Below are 16,243 nucleotides of genomic sequence, written 5' to 3'. Positions count from 1 at the left end.
CACCGTGCGCTCCACCGCATAACACGGTGCCTGACCAGTACGACGCCCTCTCTCTCCACGGTAAGCACGGGGAGTTGGCTCAGGTCTCCTACCTGGCTTAGCCACACACCCCGTGTGCCCCCCCAATAAATTCTTGGGGCTGACTCTTGGGCTTCCAACCGCGTCGCCGTGCTGCCTCCTCATACCTTCGTCTGAAGAGGTGTAGCAGGGATCGGACCAAGACGCAGAGTGGTAAGTGTCCATGTTTTAATATAATTAACTGAACACGACAAAATATACAAAATAACAAAGTAACCTAACCGAAACAGTCCCGTGTGGCACGAACACAGACACAGGAAACAAACACCCACAAACCAACAGTGAAAGCAGGCAACCTAAATATGGTTCCCAATCAGAGACAATGCAAAACACCTGTCTCTGATTGAGAACCATATCAGGCCAAATGACAAACCTAAACATAGAAACACATAACATAGACTGCCCACCCCAACTCACGCCCTGACCATACTAACTAAAGACAAAACAAAGGAAAATACAAAAAAACTATGGTCAGAACGTGACAATATGCTAGTCTTTTTTTACTGTTCAATGTGGAAAAGCCTGCAATGCAGTAGGCTGCTGTTTGGCCAGACATGATATAGCTATACCATCAAAGGTAAGCTAAAGGTGCACTCTTCAACCTCAACTCGGAAAACAACATTCTTCAATAAGGGAAAAAACACTTTGTAGGAACATGCAGTCTTTGTAAGGGGGAGGGGGACCATGGAGGAAAGGCAAAGTGATGTCACAATCGACAAAACAATGGCATTTCAGAAACAATTTGTTCCACTAGGAAAAAAATGTTGTCCAAAGCAAATATTTGTCCAACATTGCATGGGCTGGCGAGGTGGAACCGGTCTGGAGAAAGACCCCCCACCCTTCCATCTCCACAAATCCCGCTCTCCCTTGTTCTTTCTAGACAACACGAGGGGGGGACGCAGTCACAGTGTAAAAATGTAGCCTTATCCATTTCCACTTCCGCCTGTGAGACAGAGAGAGAGAGAGAGAGAGAGAGAGAGAGAGAGAGAGAGAGAGAGAGAGAGAGAGAGAGAGAGAGAGAGAGAGAGAGAGAGAGAGAGAGAGAGAGAGAGAGAGAGAGAGAGAGAGAGAGAGAGAGAGAGAGAGGGAGGGAGAGGGAGAGGGAGAGGGAGAGGGAGAGGGAGAGGGAGAGGGGAATGCAGGGCGGTGAGATGACAAACACAGAGCGGATTCCTTGGAATACCTTAGAGCAGAAAGAATGTGTTAATCAGCTGACCTTTGAAATCATGATGATGGCACAATCATCATCACCTCCCTTCATTAAAACAGGTCACAGACATAGAGACAGACAAAGAGAAAGAGCGAGTCGGTGACAAAACTAAGTGACTAAACAAAGTGGAATAATCCACCAGACATGGGTAGACATCGGTGGGCAGTCACTATCTTTGACACTTATTTTACTCATAAAACGAGAAGTCTGCATTTGAGTGCAACATATCAGTCAATACCACACAGTATGTGAGTATCTGCACAATTACTAATCTGTCTGCACCCAATACAACCCCCTTAATATTATATGCATGAAGGAAACCACAGACAGGGGAGCATAGACACGCATACTGAAAGATAACAGCACGCAGACTCGAGTTAAATCATGTCTAAAATTAAAGATAGGAAATATTCCATTGCAATATTAACTGAGCAATGTCATGGTCAGTTTGGAATGTTAGATTGTGGGAGGTCTGTGGCTTACTTGATGATATCATCAGGCCAGATATTAGCATTGTGTCGTACTTTTCTGAGAGAGATAATGATTGCTATGAAACAAGAACAAAAGACAACATCAGTTTCTATACTCTAAGGGTCAGAGGGGTTTAGGGGGGAAGGGGGAACAATTAAAACACACACCTTTTCCTGTCAATTCCATTGGTATGAGTGTGTAGAGATGACACAGGGTAAAGAATGTAAACATGTCTTTTAATGTGGGCCCAACACCACTTTATGAGTGGGTGTTGGGAGTGTAACCATGAGGGCTGAATCTTGAAACCATAGCAACGCCTGTATCAACATTATAAACCAACTCTGACCATAATAACCAACACATCCGCTGGAACATCACATCACATACCTCTCTGTGAATTACTACATCTTCAAAGAAATAAAACAATAACAGCTTCTGACTCAAAGTTTCGGATCAATACCCACCTCCAAAAATAATTGATGGTGTTTCTATGGTGATATGTGATTCAGGGGCACTTGCTAGGAATCATATCTGCCTAGGAGCAATCCAGTGATGGTATCCTTATCACTCCAAAGGCACTGTAAATACACTGAACTAAATTATAAATGCAACATGCAACAATTTCAAAGATTTTACTGAGTTACAGTTCAAATAAGTAAATCAGTCAATTGAAAGAAATTGATTAGGCCCTGATCTATATTCACATGATTGGAAATACAGATATGCATCTGTTGGTCACAGATACCTTAAAAAATCGGTAGGGGTGTGGATCAGAAAAACAGTCAATATTTGGTGTGACCACCATTTGCCTCATGCAGCGTGACACATCTCCTTCGCATAGTGTTGATCAGGTTGTTGATTGTGGCCTGTGGAATGTTGTCCCACCCCTCTTAAATGGAGGTGTGAAGTTTCTGGATATTAGCGGGAACTGGAACACGCTGTCATACAAGTTGATCCAGAGCATCCCAAACATGCTCAACGGGTAACATGTCAGGTGAGTATGCAGTCCACGGAAGAACTGGGACATTTTCAGCTTCCAGGACTTGTGTACACATCCTTGCGACATTATAATGCTGAAATAGGAGGTGATGGCGGCAGACGAATGGACGACAATTGGCCTCAGAATCTCATAACGGTATCTCTGTGCATTCAAATTGCAATCGATAAAATGCAATTGTGTTTGTTATCTGTAGCTAATGCCTGCCAATACCATAACCCCACCGCCACCATGGGACACTCTGTTCACAACGCTCACCCACACGACACCATGCACGCGTCTGCCCTCTACAGTTGAAACCGGGATTAATCCGTGAATAGCACACTTCTCCATAGCACACTGTCTATCGAAGGTTAACATTTGCCCACTGACGTCGGTTACGACACCGAACTGCAGTCAGGTCAAGACCCTGGTGAGGACGACGAGCATGCAGATGAGCTTTCCTGAGAAGGTTTCTGACAGTTTGTGCAGAAATTCTTTGGTTGTGCAAACCCGCAGTTTCATCAGCTGTCCAGAAGGCTGGTCTCAGATGATCCCACAGGTGAAGAATCTGGGTGTGGAGGTCCTGGGTGTTATTGTCCCCAGTGTAACCGGTGTGAAATGGCTAGCTAGTTAGCGGTGTGCAAGCTAATAGTGTTTCAATCGGTGACGTCACTCGCTCTGAGACATTGAAGTAGTTGTTTCCCTTGCCCTGCAAGGGCCGCGGCTTTTGTGGAGCGATGGGTAACGATGCTTCGTGGGAGGCAGTTGTTGATGTGTGCAGAGGGTCCCTGGTTCGGGGCGAGGAGAGGGACGGAAGCTATACTGTTACACCAGCACAAGGTGCACCTGTGTCATGATCATGCTGTCTTGATATGCCACACCTGTCAGGTGGATGGATTATCTTGATAAAAGAGATATGCTCACTAACAGGGATGTAAACACATTTGGGCAAGAAATCTGAGAGAAATAAGCTTTTTGTGCGTATGGACATTTTCTTGAATCTTTTATTTCAGCTCATAAAACTTGGGACCAACACTTTTCATTTTGCCTTTATATTTTTGTTCAGTGTATATGGGAATGTGTAACTAACTTCTATCTCTAGCCAGCCAGATGACTGTGTTGGTACAACCGGGTTCACTGCTATTCACAAAACTTCATCAAAGATTATATTTCAATGTCCATAAGCAAACCTAAATAGAATGTGTGCCCAATATATTACTTTACAGGTGGAATGCTAGTATGGATGTTGGAGCAGGGCCAATGCCTCACTCAACATACTCATTGACCTAATGGATATCATGGCCAAGAACTAACACAATCTTCCATGTTATATCTGGTCGCCGAGATATTCCATTATTTCATTTCAACATGTTCTCATCAGAATGAGACACTACTGCAATTACCAATAATACATTACATTGGGAAAATATAGATTGAAATGCAACCATGGCTGAAATAATTGGAAATGTATAATTATGCTTTATGTCAATTTCTGGGTGAAAATACAGTAGGGACAAATGGCCAATTTCTTAACTAGATGATGTCATTGTTTTCAGCAAACCGCAGTCCTGAGCATCGGTCTCCAGTGGCTTGATGCTAGGGACATCTAGTGGCTGACAAAGACATTGTCCTCATAGTGAGACAAAGAAACAGCCTGAACTGCTGCAGCTACTCCAGAGCATACTGTAGATGCACCATACCAAATCAACTCATATAACCCCTATGCACCCTATACAATAGTGTAGATCTGAGCGACGTAGATTGGTCGGTGTAAGCAATATGGCAACAATTCCACCTGGCTGGTGGTGCTATTACTATGTTATATCTATATAATCCTCTCAGATCTACACAAGGGGGTAGGGGATAATTGTAGTTGAGCCAGTATCCCAAGTCCACACCATTGCCCCTGAGAGAAATGGATAGGGCCTAGCAATATGGCGAATGTTCCACTTTGCCTGTCATATAAGGTGGCACTATTACCATATTGGTTACATCTCACGTCCTATAGCTAACGAAGAGGTGAAGGCTACAGGGGTCCGTTTGGGATAGAGCGATAGAATACTCAGTGGGTGACAACATTTGCAGGGTTGCAGATATGAATTACAATTCTAAAGGGTTTGAATTGCTCCATACACTCCATGGCATTGTACATGACTGGTATGTGACTAGTTCTGACTGAGATATGTGTGTGTCTCACCTAGCTATGTTAAGATGAATGCACTAACTGTAAGTCGTTCTGGATAAGAGCATCTGCTGAATAGCTCAAAAGTAAAAACGTACGAGACTAGTGAGGGACCAACACTAACAGCCACAAGATGGCGATATAAAATACAAGATATACTGTAGCACTGTTGAATGATGCTGCATTGAATTAAACAGAACCAAATGTTTAGATCGAAAGAAAATATACACAGGGACACCATTTCATTATAAATCTGTAAAAACTCGTTTTAATGGTAAAAGACACATGAAAACGACAAATATGGAAACTGCTTCCTTTATAAAAACGACCTGTTATTACTGTGTTTATGGCAATAAATATAGACTGCATCATGTACAGCAGATGATCAAAACAAGATATATTTGTATGAATATCCAATGAGTGGAGTTAGCTTTTCTACCCCGAATGCGTGTTCCTATTCCAAGATTTACTCTCAACGAGATAGTAGAACATAAGATATTATTCTAACCCTGATTCTTCAAAACAGCCAGGCAACATATAAAAAATGAACAATCTTTAAATATGGAATCCGTAGTAGGGAAAACGGTGCCACTGTCTGCCCCATGGCCGTTGTTTTTGTTTTGTTGTCGAAGCGGTGGTGAGGAGCGTCCCAAACGTTGTAAAAAAAAACGTGACATATTCTGCCGTTCTATCGCGCGTGCAATGATGTTTGAGTGAAAAACAACAGTGTTCGTTGTTTGCAGTGACTTTGTTGTTGTAATATCGCACACGGACGTGGTGGTTTCACCATCAAGGATTCCAGCTTTAAAATGAACAAAAAATCACAGTCATTAAGAATAACATTCCAAGCCACAATCTTGACACAAATTGCACTTCAAAATACTGGTCAGGGTGAGATGTCTAGTACCTTTCTATATTTGGTTGTACAGGAGTAGGATCTTCATTTGACCACACGTTTGTTGCCGAGACTTTCCCTGCACCGCAGGAAATGCAGATTAGCTTTGTGATTTACATAAATTCACTGTAACCCCACACTAACACACGGTTATATTAACAGTATTGCACTTTTCATGTAGCCTACTTTTGACCAGCCTACCCACCAATCAAGCAACATTATAGTCTAAACGTTCAAATCCTGTTGCTGCAGGATTATTTTGCTGTGACAATATATGTCAAATGAAGACCTTACACCTGTACATCATACAGTATAAAAACAGCAAGAGTAGTATAATGTATTATAGAGTTATCAAAGGGGTCGACGGGGGAATAGATTAACTAAATAAAATCTTTATCTACATTTCATTCCAGATCTCACAGAGGATAGTACAGAATTGCATAAGAGCACATCAATAATAAATTAACAGCAATGCCATTAACCAAAAGAAGAGAGTAAAAAAAGATTACAAAACATATACTGCATATTCAACATATCTATATATTATTCATATAATTACATAATCACATTATATTCAGAAGCCGTACGCTCCCGAGTGCTCTTCTTGGGTTCCTTTTGTCTTCTTCAGTCTCAAAAACAGAATTGTTTCTAGCTCTGCGATCATGGCTGTCTCTGAAATGGCACCGTATCCCCTACTTAGGAAATACGTTGCCATATCAGATGTACCCAAGACAAGTCTGTTGCACTGTTCCCTAATGGTGCTCCTTCCTATCAGAGTTTAGTCTGGAAAGAAGGCGGCGTCTTTTGGCCTTGGGTAGTCACTGGAAAAACACTTCCTTCTCTAAAGTGTGTATCTGTATCTCTTTCTGTGTGTGTGGTTCCCTTGGACAAAGTGCTCGTCCGGGTGCCTGTAGTGTGTGAGCTGCCTGCTACCTCTGTCCCAGTGAACAGTAGTTCAGTCTCTTCCCTTTGACTCAAACTCCCATGATTCTCTGGTCTCATGGTGCACACGTGTACATGGGCCATACCTGCCTTGTCTCGGAGAGGTGTTGACTGTCTGCACTCGGCCCCTGCCTCTCCCTCTCCTACCCTGTTGTCCTGGTAACTGGTGTGCATGCTAGTGCTAGGCCTAGCAGCCTCTTTCAGACTGTTCTGATTGTCCTTCAATGATGAAGGCCAACTAAGTGGCACTTCGTCTAGTCCAGCTCTCCTGATCCTGGACCGGTCCATCTCTGAAGGGGTAGGGGTGTTCTGGGCTGTCATGGACTGGTCCATCCTTGCCGGAGTAGGAGTGTCCTTTGCTGCCACAGGGCTAGTCACCAAGCTGTAGAGTGCACTGGTCCTGGGCTGTACCATGTGGATCCCCCCAATGGGGATCAGCAGGTTGGCAGTCCTGGCTAGCTGCTGGGAGTGGAGAGGCAGGTGGCTGAGGACACCCCCTTGGCCCCCTCGGGATGGTCTAGTCCTGGGGGACAGGAGAGGGGGACGCAGCTCGTCATCCTCCTGAACAGAGTAGCTCTTCATCTGGGTGGGGATGAGGGGAAGGAAGAGTGTACAGGTTTGAACCACAACACAACCAAACCACAACGGCAACACGACTTGTGACGAAACATACCATGTTTATATATGGTGAGCTGACTGAGAAATTGTCAGTCATCTAATGATAGGTGTGTGTCTCGTTTTATCACCGACTGCCCAGAACAAATCGTTTGTGTCTATTTGGGATCTCTCGCATTATTTTTAGGTTTTGTGTTGTTGGTTTGGTTTGGTTTGAATCAAATAAAACTACCCTTCCTTCCTTTTCCTAGAAAGGTGTGACTTTAAAATAACCCTGAATGTACCCGCCTGCATATCTGTATTTGTTTTGGATGGATATTTTACTTGAATTTGGCTGTTTAGCCCTCACAGGAACTGCTTTGTGTACAGAAAAGGGTTTATTTTAATCTCTGAACCGAACCGACTAAACAAACAGAGACAGATCACATTGCAGGTGAGTGAGCAGCACTGTGGTTATCAAACCAGTCCGTCCCCACGTTATAGCCATTAAATTAAATTATACAACAAAAATTCAAGCGAGCCAAACAGTCTTCTATAGCTACCTTGATCAAATATCAACAAGGTTGGACACAAAGTGTGTCTGTGTTGTGTTCTAGTGTTGACAGAGAGAGACTGTGAAATACTCACCAGCCGTGCCTTGGAGCTTGTAGCTGTAGCAGGTCTGTCCCTGTGGGGATTTGAAGATGGGTCTCTGGGCAGACAGATTCTGTGTTGAGCAGGGATGGTTACCTGAGGGGCAGGGGAGCCACCACTGGGGGACTTGGGCCTGACAGGTGAGAGGCCTCTTAGGGGGGACGGATGTCTCTCTAGGGAGGGGGAGACATGACAACCTAGCAGAGACAGAGAGGAGGGTGGGGAGGGGTGACAGGGGGCAGGAGACAGTTTATGACTAGGGGGCAGAGATGAGAGTGTTGGATGAGAGGGGAGGCAGGAGACAGGAGAGAGGTTATCCCTAGGGGAAGGGCAGCGAAGAGGAGACAGGTCCACTCTAGGGGATAGGGAGTGAGCAGGAGACAAGTGATGAGATGGAGATAGGGCTGGGGCTGGAGATGACAGGCGATGAGATGGAGATGAGGACAGGTGTTGAGATGGAGATGAGGACAGGTGATGAGATGGAGATGAGGACAGGCGATGAGATGGAGATGAGGACAGGCGATGAGATGGAGATGAGGACAGGTGTTGATATGGAGATGAGGACAGGTGATGAGATGGAGATGAGGACAGGCGATGAGATGGAGATGGAGATAGGGTTGGAGATGGAGATAGGGCTGGGGCTGGAGATGAGGGCAAGCAATGAGATGGAGATGAGGACAGGCGATGAGATGGAGATGAGGACAGGTGATGAGATGGAGATGGAGATAGGGCTGGGGCTGGAGATGAGGACAGGCAATGAGATGGAGATGGGGCTGGGGCTGGAGATGAGGACAGGCGATGAGATGGAGATGGAGATAGGGTTGGTGATGGACAGTGGCGTGGGGAGCGGTGACCAGCGCAGTCCAGGTGCCTTCTCCGGGAGAACAGAGCTCTCTTCTTGCTGGGGGAACCAGCAGGGTAACAGAGGCTTGGCTCCTGGGGATTTAGCCTCTGAGGCTGGCTGGGCTGGCTTGGCCCAGATGGTCTGGTCCTGTCCTGGTCTGTTGTGGTTCTGTTCTGGTTTGGGGGTTTGGGTGGCTTCAGGTGGCTTGTGGAGGAAGGGTCTTCAGGGGACCAGGACTCCTCTTCACCATCATCATCTTCATCATCATACTCGTTGTCATCGTCATCTTCTTCAGTTTCGCTGACGTCAGAGTATCGGTGCTCGTCCTGTCCTGTCTCTGGCCAGACTGAGCAGTCTTCACTGCCTCCTGAGAGGAAGGGGGGGAGTATGAGGCAACACAACACAGCAAAGTATTATTGGATACAGTAAGAGGTGGACACAGCAACATAACATCATCCTACCTTCCTCAGCCTCTTCCAGGGAAGAGCCAGTCATTGGCCCGTCATGGCATTTCTTCCCATGGGCCTTGGACTTCATGTGTTTAGTGAGGTTCCCTGGAATAACAGAGAACTATCACATTACCATCCCGAGACATCACTAACAACACACTGGATGAACAGAGATGTCAACTCCAAGCAGGTCAGCAGTACCCTTTCCTTAAAAATCTATTTTATAAGAGAGACCTGATTCCAAAAAGGCAGCAATTCCAGTACCTATCCACCTATCCATAACCACTAGAAAGTTGCAGTCCTGTGACTATATGTAGCCACAACAAGGCAGCAGTCCTGTGACTATCTGTAACCACAACAAGGCAGCAGTCCTGTGTCTATCCATAGCTCACCTTTGGTTTTGAAGGCAAAGTTGCAATGCTTGCAGACGTAGGGTCGTGAGTCGGTGTGCAGGCGGATGTGTTTGCGCAGCATACTAGGCTTCTTACAGCGGATGCCACACTCCTCACACACATATCTGCCCCTGCCTCGACCCCGCACGTACACATACTCCTCACTAGACCTGTAGCTAAAGGGACAAGAGAGAGAGAGATCATTTGTATTTATTCAGTGTATTGTCATTTTATTATGTATAGGTATTGCTACCACCATAAACCTTGTGACTTGATGCTAGTGTTCTTTCAATAACATCTAGGAATGGAGAGGAACCTGAATGAACAGAGTTCCAAAAGTTCTGATCTTTTGATCTGAATCCCGGGTCCAATTTTTAGTGGTGAGTTCATTTCCACCCCTGATGAAACCACGGTCCATACGTCTGTAATAAGCATTGGTTCTTTATACTGTATATAGCACCTGCATGCTGCTATAATGTTTCTATTTATCACTGTATCATTTTGGCGCACGCCCTTCTTACACAGTGAACACAAACTCTGGTAGCTGGATAGGGGGTCCACCCCCGTGTGTGTGTGTGTGTGTGTGTGTGTGTGTGTGTGTGTGTGTGTGTGTGTGTGTGTGTGTGTGTGTGTGTGTGTGTGTGTGTGTGTGTGTGTGTGTGTGTGTGTGTGTGTGTGTGTGTGTGCGCGTGTGCTTCTGGCCTGGAATGTGTTCTGGTTTGGGGTTATAAAAGCCCCTCTGTGTGAAGCTGAAGTGGGGGCCCTGCAGTGGCACTCTAACACCCATCACCACCCTCTCACACCACCATCACCCAACCCCAGTCCAAACACAGAGAACCTGCGACATCAGCCGGGGTTTGGAACAGCCAGCCAATAAAAACAGACCAGAGAGGGAGGGAAACCCTGGGCTCAGACCAGCTGCTCCAAATAAACAGAAAATAAAACACCTTTCTATTAATAGGGACGGTAATTACAATGATAGCTAACATGCTTAATGGTGTGTGTGTGTGTGTGTGTGTGTGTGTGTGTGTGTGTGTGTGTGTGTGTGTGTGTGTGTGTGTGTGTGTGTGTGTGTGTGTGTGTTGATAGTTACATGGAGCATGCCTTTTCTGAAAAGCTCCTTAAATACCAGCCCCTCATATCACGCTTGGACAGCCTGGGTGGCATTGATATTTGGCAGTATGGGCAGTGTACATAGGCTTACGGTTTGTGGCCTTCAGATTGCAGGCCTGCCTAAGAGTAGAGCAAAACCACTGTCTAGGTACTGCTCTGTTTCAGACGTTATGGGCAGCCTAGCTGTGTGGCGGAGAATGAGCTTTATGTTTCCTTATTAAGTGTCCTTGTATCAACAACCTTTGAAATGTTTGAATCCTTTATGATGTAATGTGATTTGTGGATTCCAAAAAAGTATTTCAAATGTGTGTGAGTGTGTGAGTGTGTGTGTGTTTGTGTGTTGATGCATGAGTGTGTACGTGCCCACTGACAAAAAATCCCACATGTCGAACTGATATACAGCATGTAAGCACATTGAGGGCCACCAACCCACTCGCAATTCATAGTTTACTCTGACACCCATTCATAGATCCTGCCCCTAGCTTTATCTTCAGCGAGACAGCCTACACTAAAACCTCCCTCACTCAGCCCTCACTCCCCCATAATGTAGCCATACGGAAAGTTCATTGTTTGACTTCCTCTGTCTTTCACCGCTTTATTTTATCATCCCTCACACACACCGGCCCGAACAGATGGAATTGGTGGGCTCAGAGCTCCACACAGCGCAGCCGGGAAGAGAGATGAGTCATTCCCAGCTAGCACATTGGGTTTCTTGGAAGTTGTGGGAACGTATGTTTTTGGTTTCACATTGGTTGTGGGAACGAAGCCATACGTCTCCTGACCGGTAAAACGGAACTATTTTAAAACGTTCTGAGAACAGAAGTGAAAATTTCACCTGTTCTGAGAACATTTTACTCTGGTTCCTTGAAGTTTTTCCTTGGAGGTTTCATTAACACTCTGATAACAGAAATTATAGGTTATTTGGAGGTTTTTGAATAACATCCTTTCACTGAATGTTACAATAAGATTTAATAACACACACTGCTTGTTCACTTTTTAAAACTACAAGCACAGATAGGACACATGGAAATTAATTTCTTTAGGCATTAATCATGCAAAAACATAATTTTTTTTATTGTGACACAGCATCAGTGAGATTGGAACCCATACTCATATTTTTTCCAACCATGGAAAGAGTCTACTGCGCCACCAGGATGGAGCCAGCATGCCATGTTTTTTTACGGAAACATATCTGTTCATTTTAGTCTATTCAAACGGACCCCATTACAAAGGAAACAAGCACTCATTAAGATCAGGTTTAGCAAATTAGTGGGCATGGCCAACACACCTGAACACACTTAACAAGATAGAGGATAGAGATAGTTTTGATGATGCTGAGAATGGAATGTATGAATTTCTAAATAACATGCTAAGAACATTCTCTGAACGTTACTTAAGTTTTCTAGTGATTTTTAAGGAACGTTTTCTTAACATTCATTATTTCAGAGGGGGCACGAAGTACATTAGGATGAAATGGGGGAGGTGTTCATTATGCCTAATAATCATTATGCCTAATTCTATGTCGCAAATGTCTGTTTTTCTGCATAGGTTATCTAAGCATACCTCTTGACCTTTTCAATTGTCATTTTAATGAATGATGCACATTTATTAATTTTATGCCTCATGAGTTTAGTACAACTGCCACACTGATATATAGCATCATACCAATTGTTGTATAAAATTGTGGAGTAACTACAATGTTGTTGATCCATCCTCAGTTTTCTTCTATCACAGACATTAAACTAACTGTTTTAAAGTCACCATTGGCCTCAACGTGAAATCCCTGAGTGGTTTCCTTCCTCTCCGGCAACTGAGTTAGGAAGGACGCCTGTATCTTTGATGTGACTGGGTGTATTGATACACCATCCAAAGTGTAATAAAAAACTTCACCATGCTCAGAGGGATATTTAATGTCTGTTTTTTTTTTACACATCTACCAATAGGTGCCCTTCTTTGTGATGCATTGGAAAACCTCCCTGCTCTTTGTGGTTGAATCTGTGTTTGAAATGCAATGTTCGACAGAGGGACCTTACAGTTAATTGTATGTGTGGTGTACAGAGATGAGGTAGTCATTAAAAAATCATGATAAACACTATTATTGCATACAGAGCCCATGCAACTTATTATGTGAGCACATTTTTACTCCTGAACTTATTTAGGCTTGCCATAACAAAGGGGTTGAATACTTATTGACTCAAGACATTTCAGCTTTTCATTTCCAGTTCATTTGTAAACATTTCGAAAAAGAATAAAATTTTGACATTATGGGGGTTCGAATCAATTTAACACAACAAACAAAATGTGGGAAAAGTCAAGGGGTGTGAATACTTTCTGAAAGCACTGTTTTTATGCATAATCAATGAATATGGGACAGTAGGTGGAAATAGAATAAAGACACTCTTCCCCCCTGTTCCTCTCAGCTCTCAAGACAACTCACTCTGTGTAGGAGGTAGAACGTCAAAATGAACACGACGCCGATGGCAAAGCAACGCTTATAGTGGAGCTGAGGTGTAAAATAGCTAGACAAGCTACTCTAACTTGATTGATTGCCTGTAATGGCTTGGTAGCTATTTATGAGGTTGGGAGATTGGGAACCTATCTAGCTAGCTAGCTAAAGCCAACTTCCTAAAATTGCTAGGTGGCTTTACTAGGGAGAACAAATACCACTGATATAATTATTTGATAAAACGTGGGATTAAAATGAAGTTTAGTCATTAAAAACCCCTGTAGGTCTAATCACTTAGATCACAATAGCTAACATATGGAATTGTTTTAGGATGGTCATAAAATGTATCATGTAGCTATTTGATTTGGAATTTTAGGACCGCTGTAGGTATATTAGTTAGCTCAAATGGTTCGATCTGGACAATCGGTTTTGTGGTTAAACCTCTTAGAAATTAAGACGTCTGCGTTAAAGAGTTCAGACGACTGCCGTAAAGCTTGTGGATGCCGTAGAGCAAAACAAATGGCAGTGTTATGTTCGTGTTGTCTCATCTTTCATCGTATTAGTTTGTAGCTCAAACGATTTGAGGTTCTACAGGCGATTGTGACAATTTTCTAGTCCGGATCCTCTCAAGTGTAGAAAAACACAGCTTTTACAAGCCCCCTATTATGGAATAGGCACACACTTTATATCGACGGAAAGAGGGGATAAAGCTGTAGCCTCTGCAATACATTTTATAATCAAAATGACATCACTGTGTGAGGCACAGGTGCATCAATAGAGTCGAGGGAGTTTTAATTCATCTGAAACAAAAACTAAAAAGGACAGTGCTGGCGTGTCACGTGCCCTTGTGCCGCCTATGAGAATCTGGTTCTGAGACGGAATGTATGTTTTTAAATAACATTCTTAGAACGTTCTATGAACGTTACTAAAGCCTTAACGTTCTCGGAACAATTTGAGAACATGACTTTAAATATAACCATGAGGAAACCTGTAAGAGACGTTACGCTGAGGTACTGAAATTCCCACGGAAGAATGTTGTTAGTTAACATTCTCTGAACTAAACTCAGCAAAAAAATAAACTGTCTTTCAAAGATCATTCATAAAAATCCAAATAACTTTACAGATCTTCATTGTAAAGGGATTAAACACTGTTTCCCATGCTTGTTCAATGAACCATAAACAATTAATGAACATGCACCTGTGGAATGGTTAAGACACTAACAGCTTACAGACGGTAGGCAATTAAGGTCACAGTTATGAAAACTTAGGACACTAAAAAGGCCTTTCTACTGACTCTGAAAAACACCAAAAGAAAGATGACCAGGGTCCCTGCTCATCTGCGTGAACATACCTTAGGCATGCTGCAAGGAGGCATGAGGACTTCAGATGTGGCCAGGGCAATAAATTGCAATGTCCGTACAGTGAGATGCCTAAGACAACGCTACAGGGAGATAAAATGGACAGCTGATCGTCCTCGCAGTGGCAGACCACGTGTAACAACACCTGCACAGGATTGGTACATCCGAACATCACACCTGCAGGACAGGTACAGGATGTCAACAACAACTACAAGGGTTACACCAGGAACACACAATCCCTCCATCAGTGCTCAGACTGTCCGCAATAGGCTGAGAGAGGCTGGACTGAGGGCTTGTAGGCCTGTTGTAAGGCTGGTCTTCACCAGACACCACCGGCAACAACATCGCCTATGGGCACAAACCCACCGTTGCTGGATCAGACAGAACTGGTAACAAGTGCTCTTCACTGACGAGTCGCGGATTTGTCACACCAGGGGTGATGGTCGGATTCGCTATTATCGTCGAAGGAATGAGCGTTACACAGAGGCCTGTACTCTGGACCGGGATCGATTTGGAGGTGGAGGGTCCATCATGGTCTGGCCGGTGTGTCACAGCATCATCGGACTGAGCTTGTTGTCATTGCAGGCATTCTCAACGCTGTGCATTACAGGGAAGACATCCTCCTCTCTTATGTGGTACCCTTCCTGCAGGCTCATCCTGACATGACCCTCCAGCATTACAATGTCACCAGCCATACTGCTCGTTCTGTGCGTGATTTCCTGCAAGACAGGAATGTCAGTGTTCTGCCATGGCTAGCGAAGAGCCTGGATCTCAATCCCATTGAGCATGTCTGGGACCTGTTGGATCGGAGGGTGAGGGCTAGGGCCATTCCCCCCAGAAATGTCCAAGAACTTGCAGGTGCCTTGGTGGAAGAGTCGGGTAACATCTCACAACAAGAAATGGCAAATCTGGTGCAGCCCATGAGGAGGAGAAGCACTGCAGTACTTAATGCAGCTGGTGGCCACACCAGATACTGACTGTTACTTTTGATTTTGACCCCCCCCCCCTTTGTTCAGGGACACATTGTTCCATTTCTATTAGCCACATGTCTGTGGAACTTGTTCAGTTTATGTCTCAGTTGTTGAATATTGTTATGTTCATACAAATATTTACACACATGTTAAGTTTGCTGAAAATAAACGCAGTTGACAGTGAGATGACGTTTCTTTTTTTATTTGAGTTTATTTGAGAACATTCCCAATATCTAACCAGTAGGAGAATGTTCCTAGAACATTACCAAAATTGAAATGAAATGTAACCATGTTTGAACTTTTAGGAAATGTTCTGTTAAATTAACGAAATAGCAAGAAAATATAGATTTTTGGGGGCTCAAATTCCTTAAATGTGCTGAGAATGTTCCAAAGCCAAGCAACTGTCCTGCTCCATTCCCAGAAAGTTGTGGGATAATCACGGCCATAGGAGAACCACGCTCTTACCAAGCTCTAAGAAACATATGGTTCCCAGAATGTTATGTGCTAGCTGGGTTGTGACTGATGAGAAGAAGGCTGTGAACCTGAGTCATGAAAGAAACAACAGGTTCCCAAGGGTACTCGGAAAAATGCAGAGGAATGCACAGATGGCACCTCAGTGGCAAAATCACAGATAAGATAGAGGAGACCAAGTGTTCTTAGAAGTT

The 16,243-nt window shown here is 44.0% G+C and overlaps 1 protein-coding gene across 2 annotated transcripts in view; it reads right to left on the bottom strand.

The window, feature by feature from the left end:
- Positions 1-5,160: 5,160 nt before the first annotated feature.
- LOC139558437 (transcription factor HIVEP3-like) overlaps positions 5,161-16,243 on the bottom strand; it is a 40,798-nt gene continuing 29,715 nt past the window's right edge. Inside the window, exons 4-8 of one of the 2 annotated variants that reach the window (XR_011671578.1) lie at positions 9,691-9,866; positions 9,311-9,403; positions 8,000-9,216; positions 5,828-7,339; positions 5,161-5,722 (exon numbers count right to left, since the gene is read on the bottom strand). Coding sequence is in view for 1 of the 2 variants with exons in the window: in XM_071373568.1 (XP_071229669.1) it covers positions 6,587-7,339; positions 8,000-9,216; positions 9,311-9,403; positions 9,691-9,866 (2,239 nt within the window). In the remaining variant the exon portion in view is untranslated. Of the gene's footprint in view, positions 7,340-7,999; positions 9,217-9,310; positions 9,404-9,690; positions 9,867-16,243 lie in introns of both variants that reach the window. The other variant, XM_071373568.1, reaches the window with a different exon arrangement.

Source organism: Salvelinus alpinus, chromosome 29 (genome assembly GCF_045679555.1).
Source record: "Salvelinus alpinus chromosome 29, SLU_Salpinus.1, whole genome shotgun sequence".
Lineage (NCBI taxonomy): Eukaryota > Metazoa > Chordata > Actinopteri > Salmoniformes > Salmonidae > Salvelinus > Salvelinus alpinus.
Note: the sequence above shows the minus strand (reverse complement) of the source record. Positions and strands in the feature narration are given on the sequence as shown.